The 15,072-nt window shown below is 40.8% G+C and overlaps 1 protein-coding gene across 1 annotated transcript in view; it reads right to left on the bottom strand.

Annotated features, from left to right (window-relative positions):
* The window catches only part of THSD7B (thrombospondin type 1 domain containing 7B), a 269,406-nt gene that overhangs the window by 128,424 nt on the left and 125,910 nt on the right, over window positions 1-15,072 (bottom strand). The window contains exons 10-12 of the mRNA XM_005242364.3: window positions 14,488-14,603; window positions 7,277-7,409; window positions 6,133-6,236 (exon numbers count right to left, since the gene is read on the bottom strand). Coding sequence (XP_005242421.2) covers window positions 6,133-6,236; window positions 7,277-7,409; window positions 14,488-14,603 — 353 coding nt within the window. The remainder of the gene's footprint in view (window positions 1-6,132; window positions 6,237-7,276; window positions 7,410-14,487; window positions 14,604-15,072) is intronic.

Below are 15,072 nucleotides of genomic sequence, written 5' to 3'. Positions count from 1 at the left end.
TTGTCATTGGAAGAAATTATTATCAAGAACAAAAAATAGTAAATCAGTTCTGGTTTGGTTGTTTTCTTCCTTATTACTCTCCATCTGTTTATAAGCTCAAAAATGCATTATCAATGTCAAGAAAATAACAATACAGAAAACACATACTTTATGAATTTGCAATGTGATGTGGAGAGGCTAGATCAGTAAAGTGTTGGCAAAGCCCCAGGCAGACATGGCTGATAACAGACTGATGCACTCCATCCTAGAAAGGCAAATGCCCAAACCTCAATCTGCATCCTAGACAGATTTCGCTTCAGAATCGTTCCTTTCAAATGTATCACAAACAGGACTCGGCTCTTGTCCTCACCCTGTTCATTATTTTTTTCCCTCAACTATTTGCTATCAATGCCATCAGCTGCCAAGCAGGTGTCTTCCAGACCATGACACCAGCTGGGACCACTCAAGAGCAGCTCTGTGCTTCCATTCGTGTCCCTTCAACCATCCATTACCCTAGACTAGTATAATCAGAAAAAACACTGAAAAACCTAATGAATGCCCAGCATCCCTCAGAAAAAGGCTCAAGGTGCCATTGTCCTACCAGGCAAAGTTAATATGGGAGGGAGCTACTGATTACAGGTAAGCCACTATCAGCTGGACAGATTTATACATAGACTGCACCACAAAGCACTGCCCATAAAATATCACTAGCTAACCGAAGCAGTCCGTGTCTTTGCCATGTTTATTATCATAAATATATTCATTGTAAACTTTAGGTTATCGCATAGCCTCTAGCCTGTAAATTGTAACAAGATTCTAATATGTACCTCCTGAAACTGTTAATTCTGTGCAAAAGCATTCTGCAGGCCAAATTACAATGAATGTATCTGTTAATTTAGCTAATCAGCAGTAATATTAACTACCTACAAAACGGGGAATAAGAACTGTTGGGTGACTATCTTATGAGAAAAAAAGAAAAGGTAACACTGATGCTTTTTTGATGGCACATCTCATTATAAACAGGTTACCTAAAAATAATTTCAGCAGAAACAACAGTAATGTATATGGCTATTACTGTGTTACCGATTGGAAATACACAAGATAATACAGCTAAAGGATGCCCATTTGAATATTTTTGTAGATGTAATGTTAACAGGCAATACCAAAATTCACCTTTTCCCTTGTGTAGTACAGAACTCATGTTGACTTAGTCATTAATTTATGACAAATTATGTTTCTAATCATAGTTCTGCCTATAGAAGATTTTACTGGAACTATCGCTGCATTTAGACACACTCCGAAAACTTAGCAGTTTGTTACAATTTTTGTTCTCATAATGATAAAAGGTTTAATCTGCATCACAGTCTAAAACCAGTCTTGTCTGCAGCATCCTTCCAGCTATCAGGAAGCTCCAGCGCAAGAGCCAGAAACCTGCAATGAAGGAGACAGGAATCTTAAATTGCTTGAGTCTGGTGCAACCTGCATTCTACTTTCTCACTGTCAATTCACAGATCGACTTTTCAAGTGAAAGAGATTACATTTAACATCAACCATCTTAGCAAAGTCCACATGGTGTGAATTTACAACCTGGTTAAAGAAGGAAAGAAATACATCATACGTGGTCTGATAGTTAGAGCGTACCAAAAGAGATATTCTATTCAGATGCCCAGTGAGGCCATCCAGTATTGATCCACCCCATGACCTTAGGTGAGCTAGGGAGAGCGCACTTATCTAAAGCAGAGGAGTAGTTTCTCATTACTGCATTGGTGGGTTTGTTGTTTTCCTGTACATAAATCGATAAATTATTCTCCGAAAATATTTGCTGTTCTGTTCTGTATTCTCGTGACAGGAAGCTACAGCTCTGAGATGGACTTACTGTCTCATTAATGGGGAGAGATGTGGTCAAATCCCCCAAATGAATCACAGTGAAGAAGTGGCAGGATCAGGAGAAATAAGACATGACATGTTCCACTGCTGCAACTTTTCCTTTCTTTTTGAAAGTAACTACTTTTTTCATAACCGTGTTGTCAGTGTATTTCCAAGACCAGTTTTTAAAGTCTCATTACATCAGCCTGGCCCGTAACACATACCTATTTACTTTATCAATGGCTTTTGAAGTAGCCTTCAAAGGCACATGCTTAAAACTGGCTTCTATCCCCTAATTAAACCTTAACAATCCCTTGTAATGAGCAACACATTTTTTCCCCAAAAATGTAAATGTCTAAGGTGGCTGCTTATGGCAGCACTGAAGGAAGAGGTCCTTTTTGAAGGATCCTCCATCACTAACATGAGAGAGCAGTAAAGTCACTGAAGGGCATCCGAAGCAGAAGCAATTTTCACAGAATTATCGAATGGTCTGGGTTGGAAAGGACCTTAAAGACCATATAGTTCCAACCCCCTGCCATTGGCAGGGACATCTTTCACCTGACCACATTGCCCCAAGCCCCATCCAGCCTGGCCTGGAGCACTGCCAGGGATGGGGCACCCACAGCTGCTCTGGGCAGCCTGGTCCAGTGTCTCATCCTCACAGTAAAGAATTTCTTCCCTATCCTCTTCCAGCTTAAAGCCATTCCCCCTCGTCCCATCACTACACGCCCTTGTAAGAAGCCCCTCTCCAGCTTTCTCAGCGGCCCCTGTAGGCACTGGAAGCCGCTGTAAGGTCTCCCCGGAGCCTGCTCTTCTCCAGGCTGAACAGCCCCAACTCTCTCAGCCTGTCTTCCCAGGAGAGCTGCTCCAGCCCCCTGATCATCTTCATGGTCTCCTCTGGACTCACCCCAACAGGTCCACGTCCTGCTTATGTTGGGGGCCCCAGAGCAGAACACAGTACTCCAGGTGGGGTCTCCTGAGCACCGAGCAGAGGGGCAGAATCCCCCCTCGCCCTGCTGGCCTCACTGCTCGTGACGCAGCCCAGGGTGCAGTTGGCTTTCAGGGCTGCAAGTGCACATTGCCAGGTCACGTTGAGCTTCTTATCAACTAACATCCCCAAGTCCTTCTCTTCAGGACTGCTCTCAATCCATTCTCTGCCCAGCCTGTGTTTGTGCTTGGGATTGCCCCGACCCATGTGCAGCTACTTTTCTCACAGTCTTGACATCTTCTAGTAAATTAGTCACTTGTCGAGGAAAATGACAGCTATATACCAATATAAAATTTTGTAAAGCTTTCCCTTTACTGTTAGAAATGTTGTCTATGTCACTGTCAAGCAACAGTAACATCCCCACCCTGTTTTACTCTTGAGTGCCCTATCTCAGGGGCATTTTGCAAATCATGCCTTAATGAAGTTTATGCAACAACTATATTTCTTAGTTCTAAACGCTGCTTTTCTCTTACCTGCATGATTGTTTTCTGAATACGTTAGTCCACAGAAGCTGATACACAAAATGAAAGGTTGTTGTAATTAGTGTAATATCATTCCAAGATAAAGCCATGAAAACTGCAGCTTCAGACAGCTGTCATCTCTTTGGCTGTTCTGCATATTATTCACAGACAAATCCTGATCCCTTCTGCATGTTATATAGTACGTTGTGCAATTTCAGTGAAAACACTCATGGAACAAGATTTGTAAGTATCTATCTCAGAATCTAGCCTAGAGGAAGAATGGAGCTTGAAGTAATTTCAGACTTAATTTTCCCTCAGTACAGTCATCGTTCTAAACAGGTACACATAAACATGCTTTCTTTCTTTAGAAATAATTTATATTAATTAAATGTCCTTATATAATTGGCTAAATTTGACAGTTATTGAAAACTGAAATCTTATTTACATGACAGGATATGGACAGCAAAAGGAAAAAAAAAATATCTAAAAATAGGTGCTCTAGGGAACAGCAAGACTAATTATCCCAGAATCACAGAATGATTGGTGATGGGGGGGGGGGGCAGGGCGACACCTCTGGACATCGTTATCTTCAGTGGTAAAAGGGTAATTGCCGTTATATGGTAAAAAAGAAAATAGGCGAATTCATATAAATACTCTTTGGAGAATAAGCACTTACTGGCTTAAGACACTGACACATTATACAAGCCAACTACTGCATGCTGGTGATACCTCGAATGCAAACCCATTTGTAGGGTGCCTGCCTATTGCAGGAAAGCATCTATCTGTAACACCTGGCATTCTTCCACTGATGGCACAAACTTCCCTGAAAAGACCTAAAGACTCACAGAATCATACAATATAATTTAGAACAGAAGGGACCTCTGAAGATCCAATGCCTGCTCTAAGCAGGACTGACCTCAAAGTTAGAAAAAGCTGCTCAAGACCTTATTCAGTTGAGTTTTCAGTATGTCCAAGGAATCTGCAGTCTCTCCAGGCAATCTGAGAATTTCCCTCACTACAGCCTGACTATTACCTTCTGTCATTTCACCGTGCACCTCTGGGAAGAGTGTGGCTCCATCTTCTCTGTGAACCTCACTCCCATTAGATGCTTCTCCAGGCTGAAGAAGCCCAAGTCTCTAGCCTCCCCTCACATGTTACTTGAAAAATACCTCCAAAGACCCCCTTCACAGTGAAGAATGAGAGGATCAGAAGTCCTCCAGTGTCGAGGTCTACAAGCTGACCAGACCCTGCAAGGCATGTAAGCAAACGCCGCCCTTGGGTAAATGGCTCCTCCCTGATCATGTGGTCACACAGCACCTCTTCACACATGCTAGCTGCTATTGAGGAGATCAAGCAGAAGCAAGGTAAGGTATGAACAGCAGCTTTATGAAAGTTTCCTTTACTAAACACTGCTATAGATAAGATACAGAATCGCAGAAAATCCAGCAACTTTTTCTTTCAGCAGCAATATGGTCAGTTAGCAGCTTGGTTTCAACTGCCTTCTCCATGGAGATCACTTATTTTGTTCATAGGAAATATCTTTAAAATCTTCTTCCATGGATTTCATCTGAGAACTCATTTCTCTGAAACCTCACTCATCCTCAATAATACCTAGCAGATTGGTTCTACCACTACATGTAATTACAAAAAGCAAAGCTTCTAAAATACCACAGTTAATTACAAAAAGTTAATTACAAGAAGTGAATGTGGCACTGAAACAAATTTTGCTTAAATCCACCAGGCTGAGATTCCTTTTCTGTGATTACTCCAAAACAGCACATAGCCTAAGTAATTTTTGGCGGACTCTCCACAGAGTAAAAATAAGTGTGATACTCTTGTTTTATACTGCAAATTCTGTCAGAATAAGATTAATACAAAGTTTGTGCACCTACTGGAGCATGAAGATTACCATCCCTTCACACAGAGATTGAGGAATGCATTTTAGGACACCTCGATTTACAGGCCTCTCTTTGAAAAACTTGTGGAAAGGCCTGTGGTCAAAATGTAGTTAAAGATATTTACTCCTTTGAGCTTTAGTTTAAAACACATTTCTTCTTTCAGATACAGCCCACATACTGTCAGGGCTTTTCTTTCTTTTCCTTTGTTTCTAGATTATATAAGAAATTCATTTCATCTTTAAAGAATAGTTTCTACCCTTGTGAAGGAGTAAATTATTATGTCAAGTTTCTTCAGTTAGCATACCTGTATAGTAATTTTTTTTTCAATAAAAATAACCTTTTGTTAAAGGTTTCGTTAGATTTCCCAGGAGACTGATAACAGCCAAATCTTCAGCCATCTGCAGGAACCACTACAGAGTCTGATCACATACTCTGAACAGTGAAATTCTTCTCAACACTTGTTCAGACAATGAGATCACTGTATTTTCCAAGTGCTTAATTATGCCAAGGGCAGGAGCCCAAAGCCTTTACCCAATAATCTTAATGAAAACCAGGCCTCAGGCAAATTATTAGTAAAATTTAAAATCATGAGGAAATTATCCTTTCCACTTTTAGCACCAAGAACAGATTACTTGATAGATGCCTATAGATAGATAGATAGAAGCCCATGTGCTTCACCTTTAGGCAGAAGAGAAGGTTACTGCAAAAGATATTTGAATACCAGGCATGAATCCACTCCTGTGCTCCAAACATACTATCGTGTTATTGGTACTTTAATGTCCAGCACAACAGCAAAACTATACAATGGGTCCACTTCCCAAACACTTGACGTGCTTCAGTCACTCAGTTTCCAAATGAGACGCTGTAAAAGCGTAAAGACCTACTTAAATGCCACGCTCCAACACCTTAAACATTTGGAGGCTGCATGGAGAAAGCTTACCCCTTGACTGCAAACCATGTCCACACGCCTCATTATATCCAGGCACACCCTGTCTCACTGAATCTGGTACCAGCACACAGTGACTCCAGTGGTGTGCCTTCCACCTGCAAGAGGAAAAGGTTAACAATTAAGTGGTTAAAACTGGAAAATGGTTAACACGTCCAGGCAAAAACTTCAGTTACAAATTATTGTATACTGTGGAGACTTAAGGAAAAATAGTCAAAAAGTTGTATACTCCTGAAATAAGCATTGTGAACTGAAATTCAGATGCAAAGTTCACCTTCTAGAAAGCCACATCATCCTCCATTTCCCTTTCTCATTTTTGTAGGGCATGGTTCAAAGTTACATAAAATACACAGCAAACATCTTCAGTGGGCTTTGCAATCAGGCTGTCATCCTGCAAGCCTGTTCTCATACAACTGATGCTGTTCCAAATCTGCTTTCAATGTAAGGATGTGCCAGTCAAGAACACGAGAAAGCAGCTTTCCATAGCACAATGTGGTACGGAGCCAGGCAGAGCTGAGTGGTGCGGTTCCTGCTTTGGCACCACCTTCAGCTCCCTGCTCTGCTCTGAGACTGTGTCCTACAGGATGTGTGGGCTGGAGATTTATAGGCAACGATATAATGCTTTTCTATTTACTAATATTGTATAACAGATGGATCACAGAATTTTAATGAAGAGTGGTGAGTAATTGCCCTATTGTACTATTTGTCTAATCAGAATTTTTTAAAGTGCATATTATTCACTGGAGTGAGTGCATCTGGGGAAAAGAAAAGAGTTTCTGCAATAAGCATACAATTATGATTAAGGTAGTTGAGTGCTTGTGGTCCCAAAATAGCTTGCATTGATTTTTAGATACACTGAGGGGGGAGTTCCCAGTAATAGATTCCTTAAACACATCGTACCCTGAGGTTACCATTTATAGGAGCTGTGTTTATTGGTGCTTGTTCTGATGATGCCAGATATACTGAAATCTCGAATTTGAACTCTACTTTTACAAATTCTGCAAGGTACATTATTTGTCTGTAACTGCATTTTTCAGTATTGTGTTGTTTTCTGGTGGGAATTGTGCAGGACAATCACACGAGTCATTTCTGGAGAAGCAGACACCCACTAGCAAAAGATTGATTCCAGTCTTTTTACCTATACACTGGACAGATGGGAATATCTTCACATTCTCTTTCTTCATACAAGGTGTCTGGGCATGCCTGTCCCCCATTGGCAGCATCCTGAATGATAATCCTATACCGGGACTGCTTAACTGCAGTGGCATTGCCTATAAAATAAAGAAAAATATTGCCTTTCAGACACAGTTGGCACCCCAAGTTAGTGATCTAGCTATCTTGGTCAAAAACATGCTCTGTGTTTTGTTTATATTTTGAAATTAAGAGCACTCTGGTACTACCCAATGAAGGGAAGGAATGGTACGTTGGATCAAAAGCTACCATAACTTGCTTTGAAATTACCAGTAGTTCAGCAAAACAGCACCTGGAATGTTGATAGATCAACAGCCTAAGAGATGCATCAAAAAAATGTCTATTTCACAGAACATCAAATCAGACAAAAAAATAAGTATGAGCAAATACTTAAACACCTGAACAGGAGACAAGAATAAAAACCAAAAAACCAAATTGTCATCACAGAAGGTTTTATTTCTGAAAAACACATTCTGGTGGTCTCAGGCTGCTACCAGTAACCCATTTTTATGGGTCTAGAAATTATAGAGGATAACTTCCTCACAGGAAAACCCCTGTGACCAACAGAGGCTAACTCTCTACTTAATCTGAGTCAATGCAAGATCAATCCATCTAGAAACACAGTCCACAAAATCTACAGTACAGAATGCAGGATGAAAGACAAGGTTAAGATTTATCTATATATCTGTATATCTAAAACAAATGCAATCCTTGGCTGTGTAAGTGGCAAGTACAAACAGAGAGCTGGTTTAACCTGTGTGTACAGCATTAGTATTTACTTGTACTCATGCTTCAAAAACAGACGCTAGAAAACTGAAAAGGGAACTCAGCAGAACTCTAGAAAGGATTCCAGACCAGGTAAACATCTTTTAATACTGGACTTCATCAAATTTGTCTGAGAGAGGAAAGCCGTGTGTACATTAGCTCACTTACAAGTATAATTTTTCCAGTTCAAGATAAGGCCAAAGCTGCAGTAGCAAGATTACAGTGCGTTAGAGCAGAAGGAAAACGTAGGAAAAGTCACACCATGAACACAAAGTACAAGTACAGATCCAGTAAAAATGACTGGCTCTAAAAATAGCAAGTTACAGAAGTCCTCACTCAGGCACGTGCTACCCCTGTGGTAAGATCACTGTAAAGGGACTTTGGACCTGGCAGGAGGTTGCTAACCCCAGCTGCTAAAAAAGTTTATCCCTATCATCTGATGCATAACCTTTATGAAATTCCAACAGCTTGTATCCACTCTAAGTCTTCCTCTCTCTAAACTAAGGAACCCCAGTTCTTCATAGGTCCTAGTCATGACCTCTCATTGCTTGCTTTCTTACAACACTGTGCCCAAGGAATGACACCTGCAGCCTCACCTGCACCCAGTACAGGAACGCCTTTGTTGTTTCACATACTACATGAATTTGACAAGCCCATTATGAGTTTTAACATTTCAAATTGTTGTCTTGCATTCATTTTGTAGTTCATCGTATCTCCAAAGGAGCCTGAGACAGTACTTATGTCTTTACCGCCCATTCTGTCTTTGTGCAATCAACTCTTCCTTCCCAAGTCATGTTTTGAGAAGTTTCTCAATTATTTAAATCTCATTTAATATATTGTCTATTGTCTTTGCTTCCTCTTTCAGCTCCGCACCATCCACTAATGTTATTATTCAAGCACATAAGCTGTTCAGACAAATATCACATAGGGCTGGGGCTAGAAGAGTTTTCTGTGGGACTCCCATTGGGTTACGTTTCAGTTTGATCATGAACAGTGGACATCTATCAGCCAACCAACTGGAAGCAGCTTTGAAGAGACAGACAGGGGGGTCCTGACGGACAAGGTGACCAGAGGGAGCAATGTGTCCTTACAGCAAAGAAGGGCCACAGCATTCCGGGCTGCATTAAGGAAACCATCATCAGCAGGTTGAGGAAGGTGATCCTTTCCCTCTACTCAGCACTGGTGAGACAATTGGATGGCGGCATGTTGAGTTCTGGGCTTCCCAGGAGGAGGACTTGGGCATACTGGAGTTAGTCGAGTGAATGGCCACAAAGACTAGGGACTGGAGCATCTGATACTCAAAAAGAGACCAGGAAAGCTGGGATCTTCAGCCTGGAAAGGAGAAGGCTCGTGGGATCTTACCAATGCGTACCAATACCTGATGGCAGGCAGTAAAGGAGACAGACTCTTATTTTTCAAGCAGCTGAGTACCCATTTAACAGTGATGTAATTCCAGTCACTGTTCCTCAGCTTCCTGATAAAAGTTTAATGTGTCAAAAATCTACTACTTCCCTTAATTAGAGCAGCTACGCTGTCAAAAACAAAGATTAAATTTCTTGGGCATGATTTGTTCTCAATAAATCCATACTGGCCAGTTTATTAGAATCTGATCCTTGAAATGTTTATATCTTAAGTAATAACTTGTTCTGGTGGTTTTCTACAACTTCCTTGACCTTTTTTTCTTTGGAGGGGATGGTGGGGCCAGTGAGGGAGAGGGTGCTGGTTGGTTGGTTTGTCTTGGTATTACTAAGTTTTAGTTAGTTTCTTAGTGACTTTGCAATTTCTCACCCAGAAGACAGTTGCTAGATGCTCTGGAGTTACTTCATTACTTCCTTCTCTATTCATACAGCCCTACAGACATGGGAACATCTAATTTATGGAAATACTTATTCTTTAGTCCATTCCTCTCCTGGATGCAGACAGGAAACAACAGCAGCAACTGCACATTCCCTATGCTGTGTTTCCCTTGTTTCTCAGAAAGTAATGGGCATATATGTCATTCAGTTTTCCATTACTTTTAACCCATTCATGTAACTGTTGTTCACTAATATCCTCTTACAGTGCAACTTGCATTCTCCATTTCCTGTTTCTAATTTTTGTGAAACAATTTGACAAGCAAAAAGGAAAAACAATTCTGAGCACTGATGATGTTATAAAGGGCTTCTCTAGCTGTGTTTGATGTTTTCTCTTCATGGTTTGAAGCTTGAACATGCATATCATATACAGACTTACACATACCTTGTTCTCCTGCGCTACTCATTTGTTACTATGGTAGTTTCAGGACAGAACACAGAATCCAGTAGGGATTCCACCCTTTGTTACAGATTTTTTTGGTAGCTTCCAGGACATCTAGACTCCCGTTTGCATAGAACATGTTTCCAAGAGGTATAGCTACCAATTCTCTCAGTTTGTTGAAGTCCATCTTTTTTTTTAAGTGTCTTGCTGATACTGCCATCCTTCCCTTCTCCTAAGAATCATGAACTCTATCACTTTGTGATGATTTTCATTCAAATTATCTACCACCATTAGAATCTTAGCCATTTCCTCCCTATTACTCAGTACCAAATCTAAATGAGCTTCCCACAGTAATTTTCTCCACCTCAAGAAACTAAATTATCCTCAACATTTATTGCACATTACTCAAACCCCATTTTCAAAATTGAATTTCCTCATTGGCTTTTCTACAGCATTCCTTACAAATGCTAATGAACATAATTTTTATATCTCATTTAAAATTGATATAGCCTGATTTTCCAGAGTATTAGCATTATGTAGGACTGTCCTTTTAAAGCCAAATTTCAGCTGATTTCAAGCATGGGTATGATGGCTTGGCCATTGAAAAAATCAAGCCTCAGGATCTCAAGACCATCTTAACTTCTTGCGCTGGTTTTGGCTGGCTCTGTTTCTGTGCTTACAGCTCCCCTGGCACCTACAGCTGTAATTAAGAGCATCACCGCACAGCCAAGGAGATGTATAGAAAAGTGGGAGAGAGGTCCAGAGGAGAACCCAGCCAGGATTTCAGGGCTAAATTTAGAAGCTATTTAGCTCTGAGACAGCAGAAAACTAGTCAAAGGTGACAGCGATGAGGCTTTGATGAGTTCTGAAGGGGGGACATGAGGGTAGGACAGCCTCGCCTGCAGCTGGCAACACCTTCTGGCCACCCACGATCCAAACCCAACCTTAATTCCCGTGCCAGGGGACACACAGAAAATAAAGTGAATTTTTATCTGAAACATTTTCGTCAAGCACTCCTTGAAAAGCTTTGCTCTGGTAAGTAATTCTAGGACATATTTTTTCTGTAATAAAAAGGCCACAGAGAAATATTGTGCTGGTTTTGGCTGGGGTAGAGTTAATTTTCTTCATAGGAGCTCCTATGGGGCTCTGTTTTGGATTTCTGCTGGAAACAGTGTTGCTAATCCAGATGTTTCATTACTGCTGAGCCCAGGGCTTTTCTGCCCCTCACCCACCCCACCAGCGAGGGGGATGGGGCTGCACAGGGAGCTGGGGGGGGACACAGCCGGGACAGCTGACCCCAGTAATATCCCATACCACTGAATGACATGCTGAGTATATAAGCTCAGCAAGGAAGAAGGAAGGGGGGACACTCACGGTGATGGCATTTGTCTGCCCAAGTAATGGTTATGTGTGATGGAGCCCGGCTTTCCCGAGGATGGCTGAATACCAATCTGCCCGCCCATAAGAAATGGTGAATGAATTCCTTCGTTTGCTTTGCTTGCAGGTGCAGCTTTTGCTTTACTTATTAAACTTTTTTCTCAACATGGTTTTTTCACTTACACTCTTCTTATTATCTTTCCCATCCCACCAGGAGGGAGTGAGCAAGCAGCTGTGGTGGGAAGTTAGTTGCCCAATGGGATTAAACCATGACACTTCTATGTCCTTGACTTTGCAACTTGGATAATGCTGTTTGAGAATTTTGGGGTTGCCTCACTTCTGTTTCCACTCCCACATCCCTGTCCCACTAGCCTCCAGTCTCCTCTCCGTACAGCTCAGAGCCATATGACTCCTTCTATCAATCCACTCTTCTCATGCCTCCCCTGCTCTTGCACCTTTCCTTCTTCTGCATTTGATCCCCAGGTCTTCCCCAGTACTCTGCCCAGGGCGTGGAAAGGTGCATCACTATTCTCAGGTGAGGGACAAAATCCCTGTTGACTACTCTCAAGTGTGCTATGCCTGGTCCAGCTTTTACACTAAACACTCAGCTCCATGCCCTTTGCCCCTGACCAGACGGAAAGACAGAGTCTGGTCAACACAAGACTCTGAGCAGTCAAATAAGGACAGATTCTCCAAGATTTTAGTCACCAAAATCAGAGCTGCGTCCTGTATTTTTGTACAGTTAAAAGCTTTTGAAGGGGTAAGTCTTCAGTTTTGACCAGCTCTGGTTGAGTGTTTGTTTAGGAGAACTGGAAGTGGCAGGTCCTTGACGGAAGCTCTCTAACACGAAGTAGAGGTCACTGGCATTTCTTTTTGTGGCATGCCATGCATTTTAATCCACTTGCACCTCATCTTGCTTCAAATCTGATTTAAGGCACGGGGAAATAAACAGGACAGTTACTACCTAATATTTCATGTAAACTTGTTAAGAGAATTACCTAACAGTGAAATTTCTAACCTTCCCCCTGGACAACCAATGGCCAGAAAAGGAGAGGTACTTATAGATACCATCCACTTTCAGTAGGAAGATGAAAAATGTATTTATTGTCAGGTACTTGTTTTTTTTAATCTCCCCATTTTAAATCTATGTTGACAGATCAGAGAGCACATCACCCATGTTGAAATCAGTTACCTCCCCAGGACACCTTCCCCACCAGGAAAGCGGGTGACAAAGGGAAATCTACATGCTGCTCATTCAAACCATTTCATATTCTGAAACCTCTGTATCGATTCTTTGATTCTTGTTTCGATTTATCCTCAAAGACCCATTAAAACAGATATATTATAGAAGACTGAGGTAGACAGTTGTCACCTGTAAGTATCTGAAATGGCAGAGAATCAATAACTTGCAGCAACCTCTCTGTTCCTGCCTCACCAACAGGTGTTTGGATTCAATTGCACTTCTTTTGTGAATTATGTTGTCCATCCATCTGTTATAGCCCTAAGTTCACCGCTGCCTACACTTCTGAAGTATGAGATAATCCTTCGCCAAAAGACAGCCAGTTGTCTGATGACATTTAAATGTAGGGAAAATGTCAGCTTTTTTATTGTTAGATAGTAAAGTTGGACGCATTTTCTCAGATAAACTACAAACAGCCTAACTGGTAAAGTTCTGTGTAAAGCTGATTTAGTGATTGCATGTTTGTCTAAGTTCTGATCTTATGCTGGTACACATTTAATTTTAAATCTGCCAGGCAATACCTGTGCCTGCTTGATCTGCTTAGTAATTCACCATCTGTATATTGTTTTCATTAAATACAACTTTTCTATAAAAAAACCCCAAAACTCCTAACAACTCACATATGTATAGTGGTTTTGAAATTTCATTATCATGCTGAGGTTTTAATTGCACAATGCAAATTAAAAAAAACCCCAAACTTGCAATGCAGCCATATCAATAACAGATTTAGCAAAAAGCAAACTCCCCCATCTAAGAAGTTTTAATTTAGAATTATATTAAAATGATAACACTGCCAAGGAGGTTAAATAATTAATTTCTTCTCATTTTAATTGTAGACTATTATTTAATAAACAAAGTAATTTACCAGGTAATTTATTCTACTTCTTCATAATCAGCCCATTTAAAGTCTAAAAATAAATTGCTAATTAAAACAGGATTCACTGTTTTAGAAAGCAACTCATTTTCCTGTGAAATCTAACAAGGAGTATGCCAGAGCATCCACTGAGAATCTTTGAAGGGCAAGGAAGCCACCAACAACAATGAAACACTCCGATAACTGAGAAGGCTTTCATCAGAACAATTAATGAAACACACAAATTTGTCACAAAAACCACTAGATCATTATAAGGAAACTTTCCTAAACGCTTGGCGTACAAAAGCTAACCAACTAGATCAAAGACACGTATGGTCCTTGAAAAGCCATGAAGCACAGGAGATAACTGCACAGCCCTGTATGTATTGGTTGGTCAGGAGAAATAAACTTCATACAATAAAGCAACTCCATTTATAGCCATACAGCGCTGGGACCTTGGACTTCTGACTCTGAAGGCAGAAGCCCAAAAGGAATTTATTCCAGGTAAAAAGAACTTACACCTCCAAATCTGCTCACAAGTATCCCAACAACATTAGTGTCAACAACACTGCAAGTCGTTCAGACAAATGCCCATAAAATTATTAGACTGACATGAGCTACAACTACTGCATGTTTCTAGGGCAATTCTCTATTTTTTTTCCCAAATCTTGACTTCTTAAAGGCTTACCAGGCTGACATGCTGTTGGGCAGCGAGTCCACTCACTGAAAGGCGTAACAATGCAGTCTTTCTTGCAGAGGAGAAGACACGGCCGCACAGTCTCAGGTCTGATGGACTCTGGACATCTATTGAACCAAAAGCAAAGATAAGATAAAATATAATAAAAAATGAAAACTACTGAGAAATGGTTTACTCCTAAGACTCTCACAGGGCTGTGAACATACTGCCATACCAAAGACATCACTCCTGGTCATGGCAAGCCTCATTTTTCTTCTCCTTTGCACTCATGTAATCCAACTGAATTTAGTACACTTCAAAGATTAAAAATAATAATAATACTACTGAAAAAAGTGGAGCTTGGCTTGATGACTACAGGCTACAAAAGTGGAGCTTGGCTTGATGACTACAGGCTAAATGTAACTGTCTATGATGCCTAAAATACAAAGCTCACTGAAGCAAAACAGATCTATTTATTACCGAAGAAAGCGAGTAGTTATGTTTATAAGGTAGTCCTGGTTTAACACAACATACAAGAGCCTTCAAAGCATTTGCAACTGTGTGTAAGCCCAACATTGTATTCCTCCATTTTCAACC

Source organism: Falco peregrinus, chromosome 8, assembly GCF_023634155.1.
Source record: "Falco peregrinus isolate bFalPer1 chromosome 8, bFalPer1.pri, whole genome shotgun sequence".
Classification (NCBI taxonomy): Eukaryota; Metazoa; Chordata; class Aves; order Falconiformes; family Falconidae; genus Falco; species Falco peregrinus.
The sequence above is the reverse complement of the archived record's forward strand: the minus strand, read 5'-3'. Positions and strand labels throughout refer to the sequence as shown.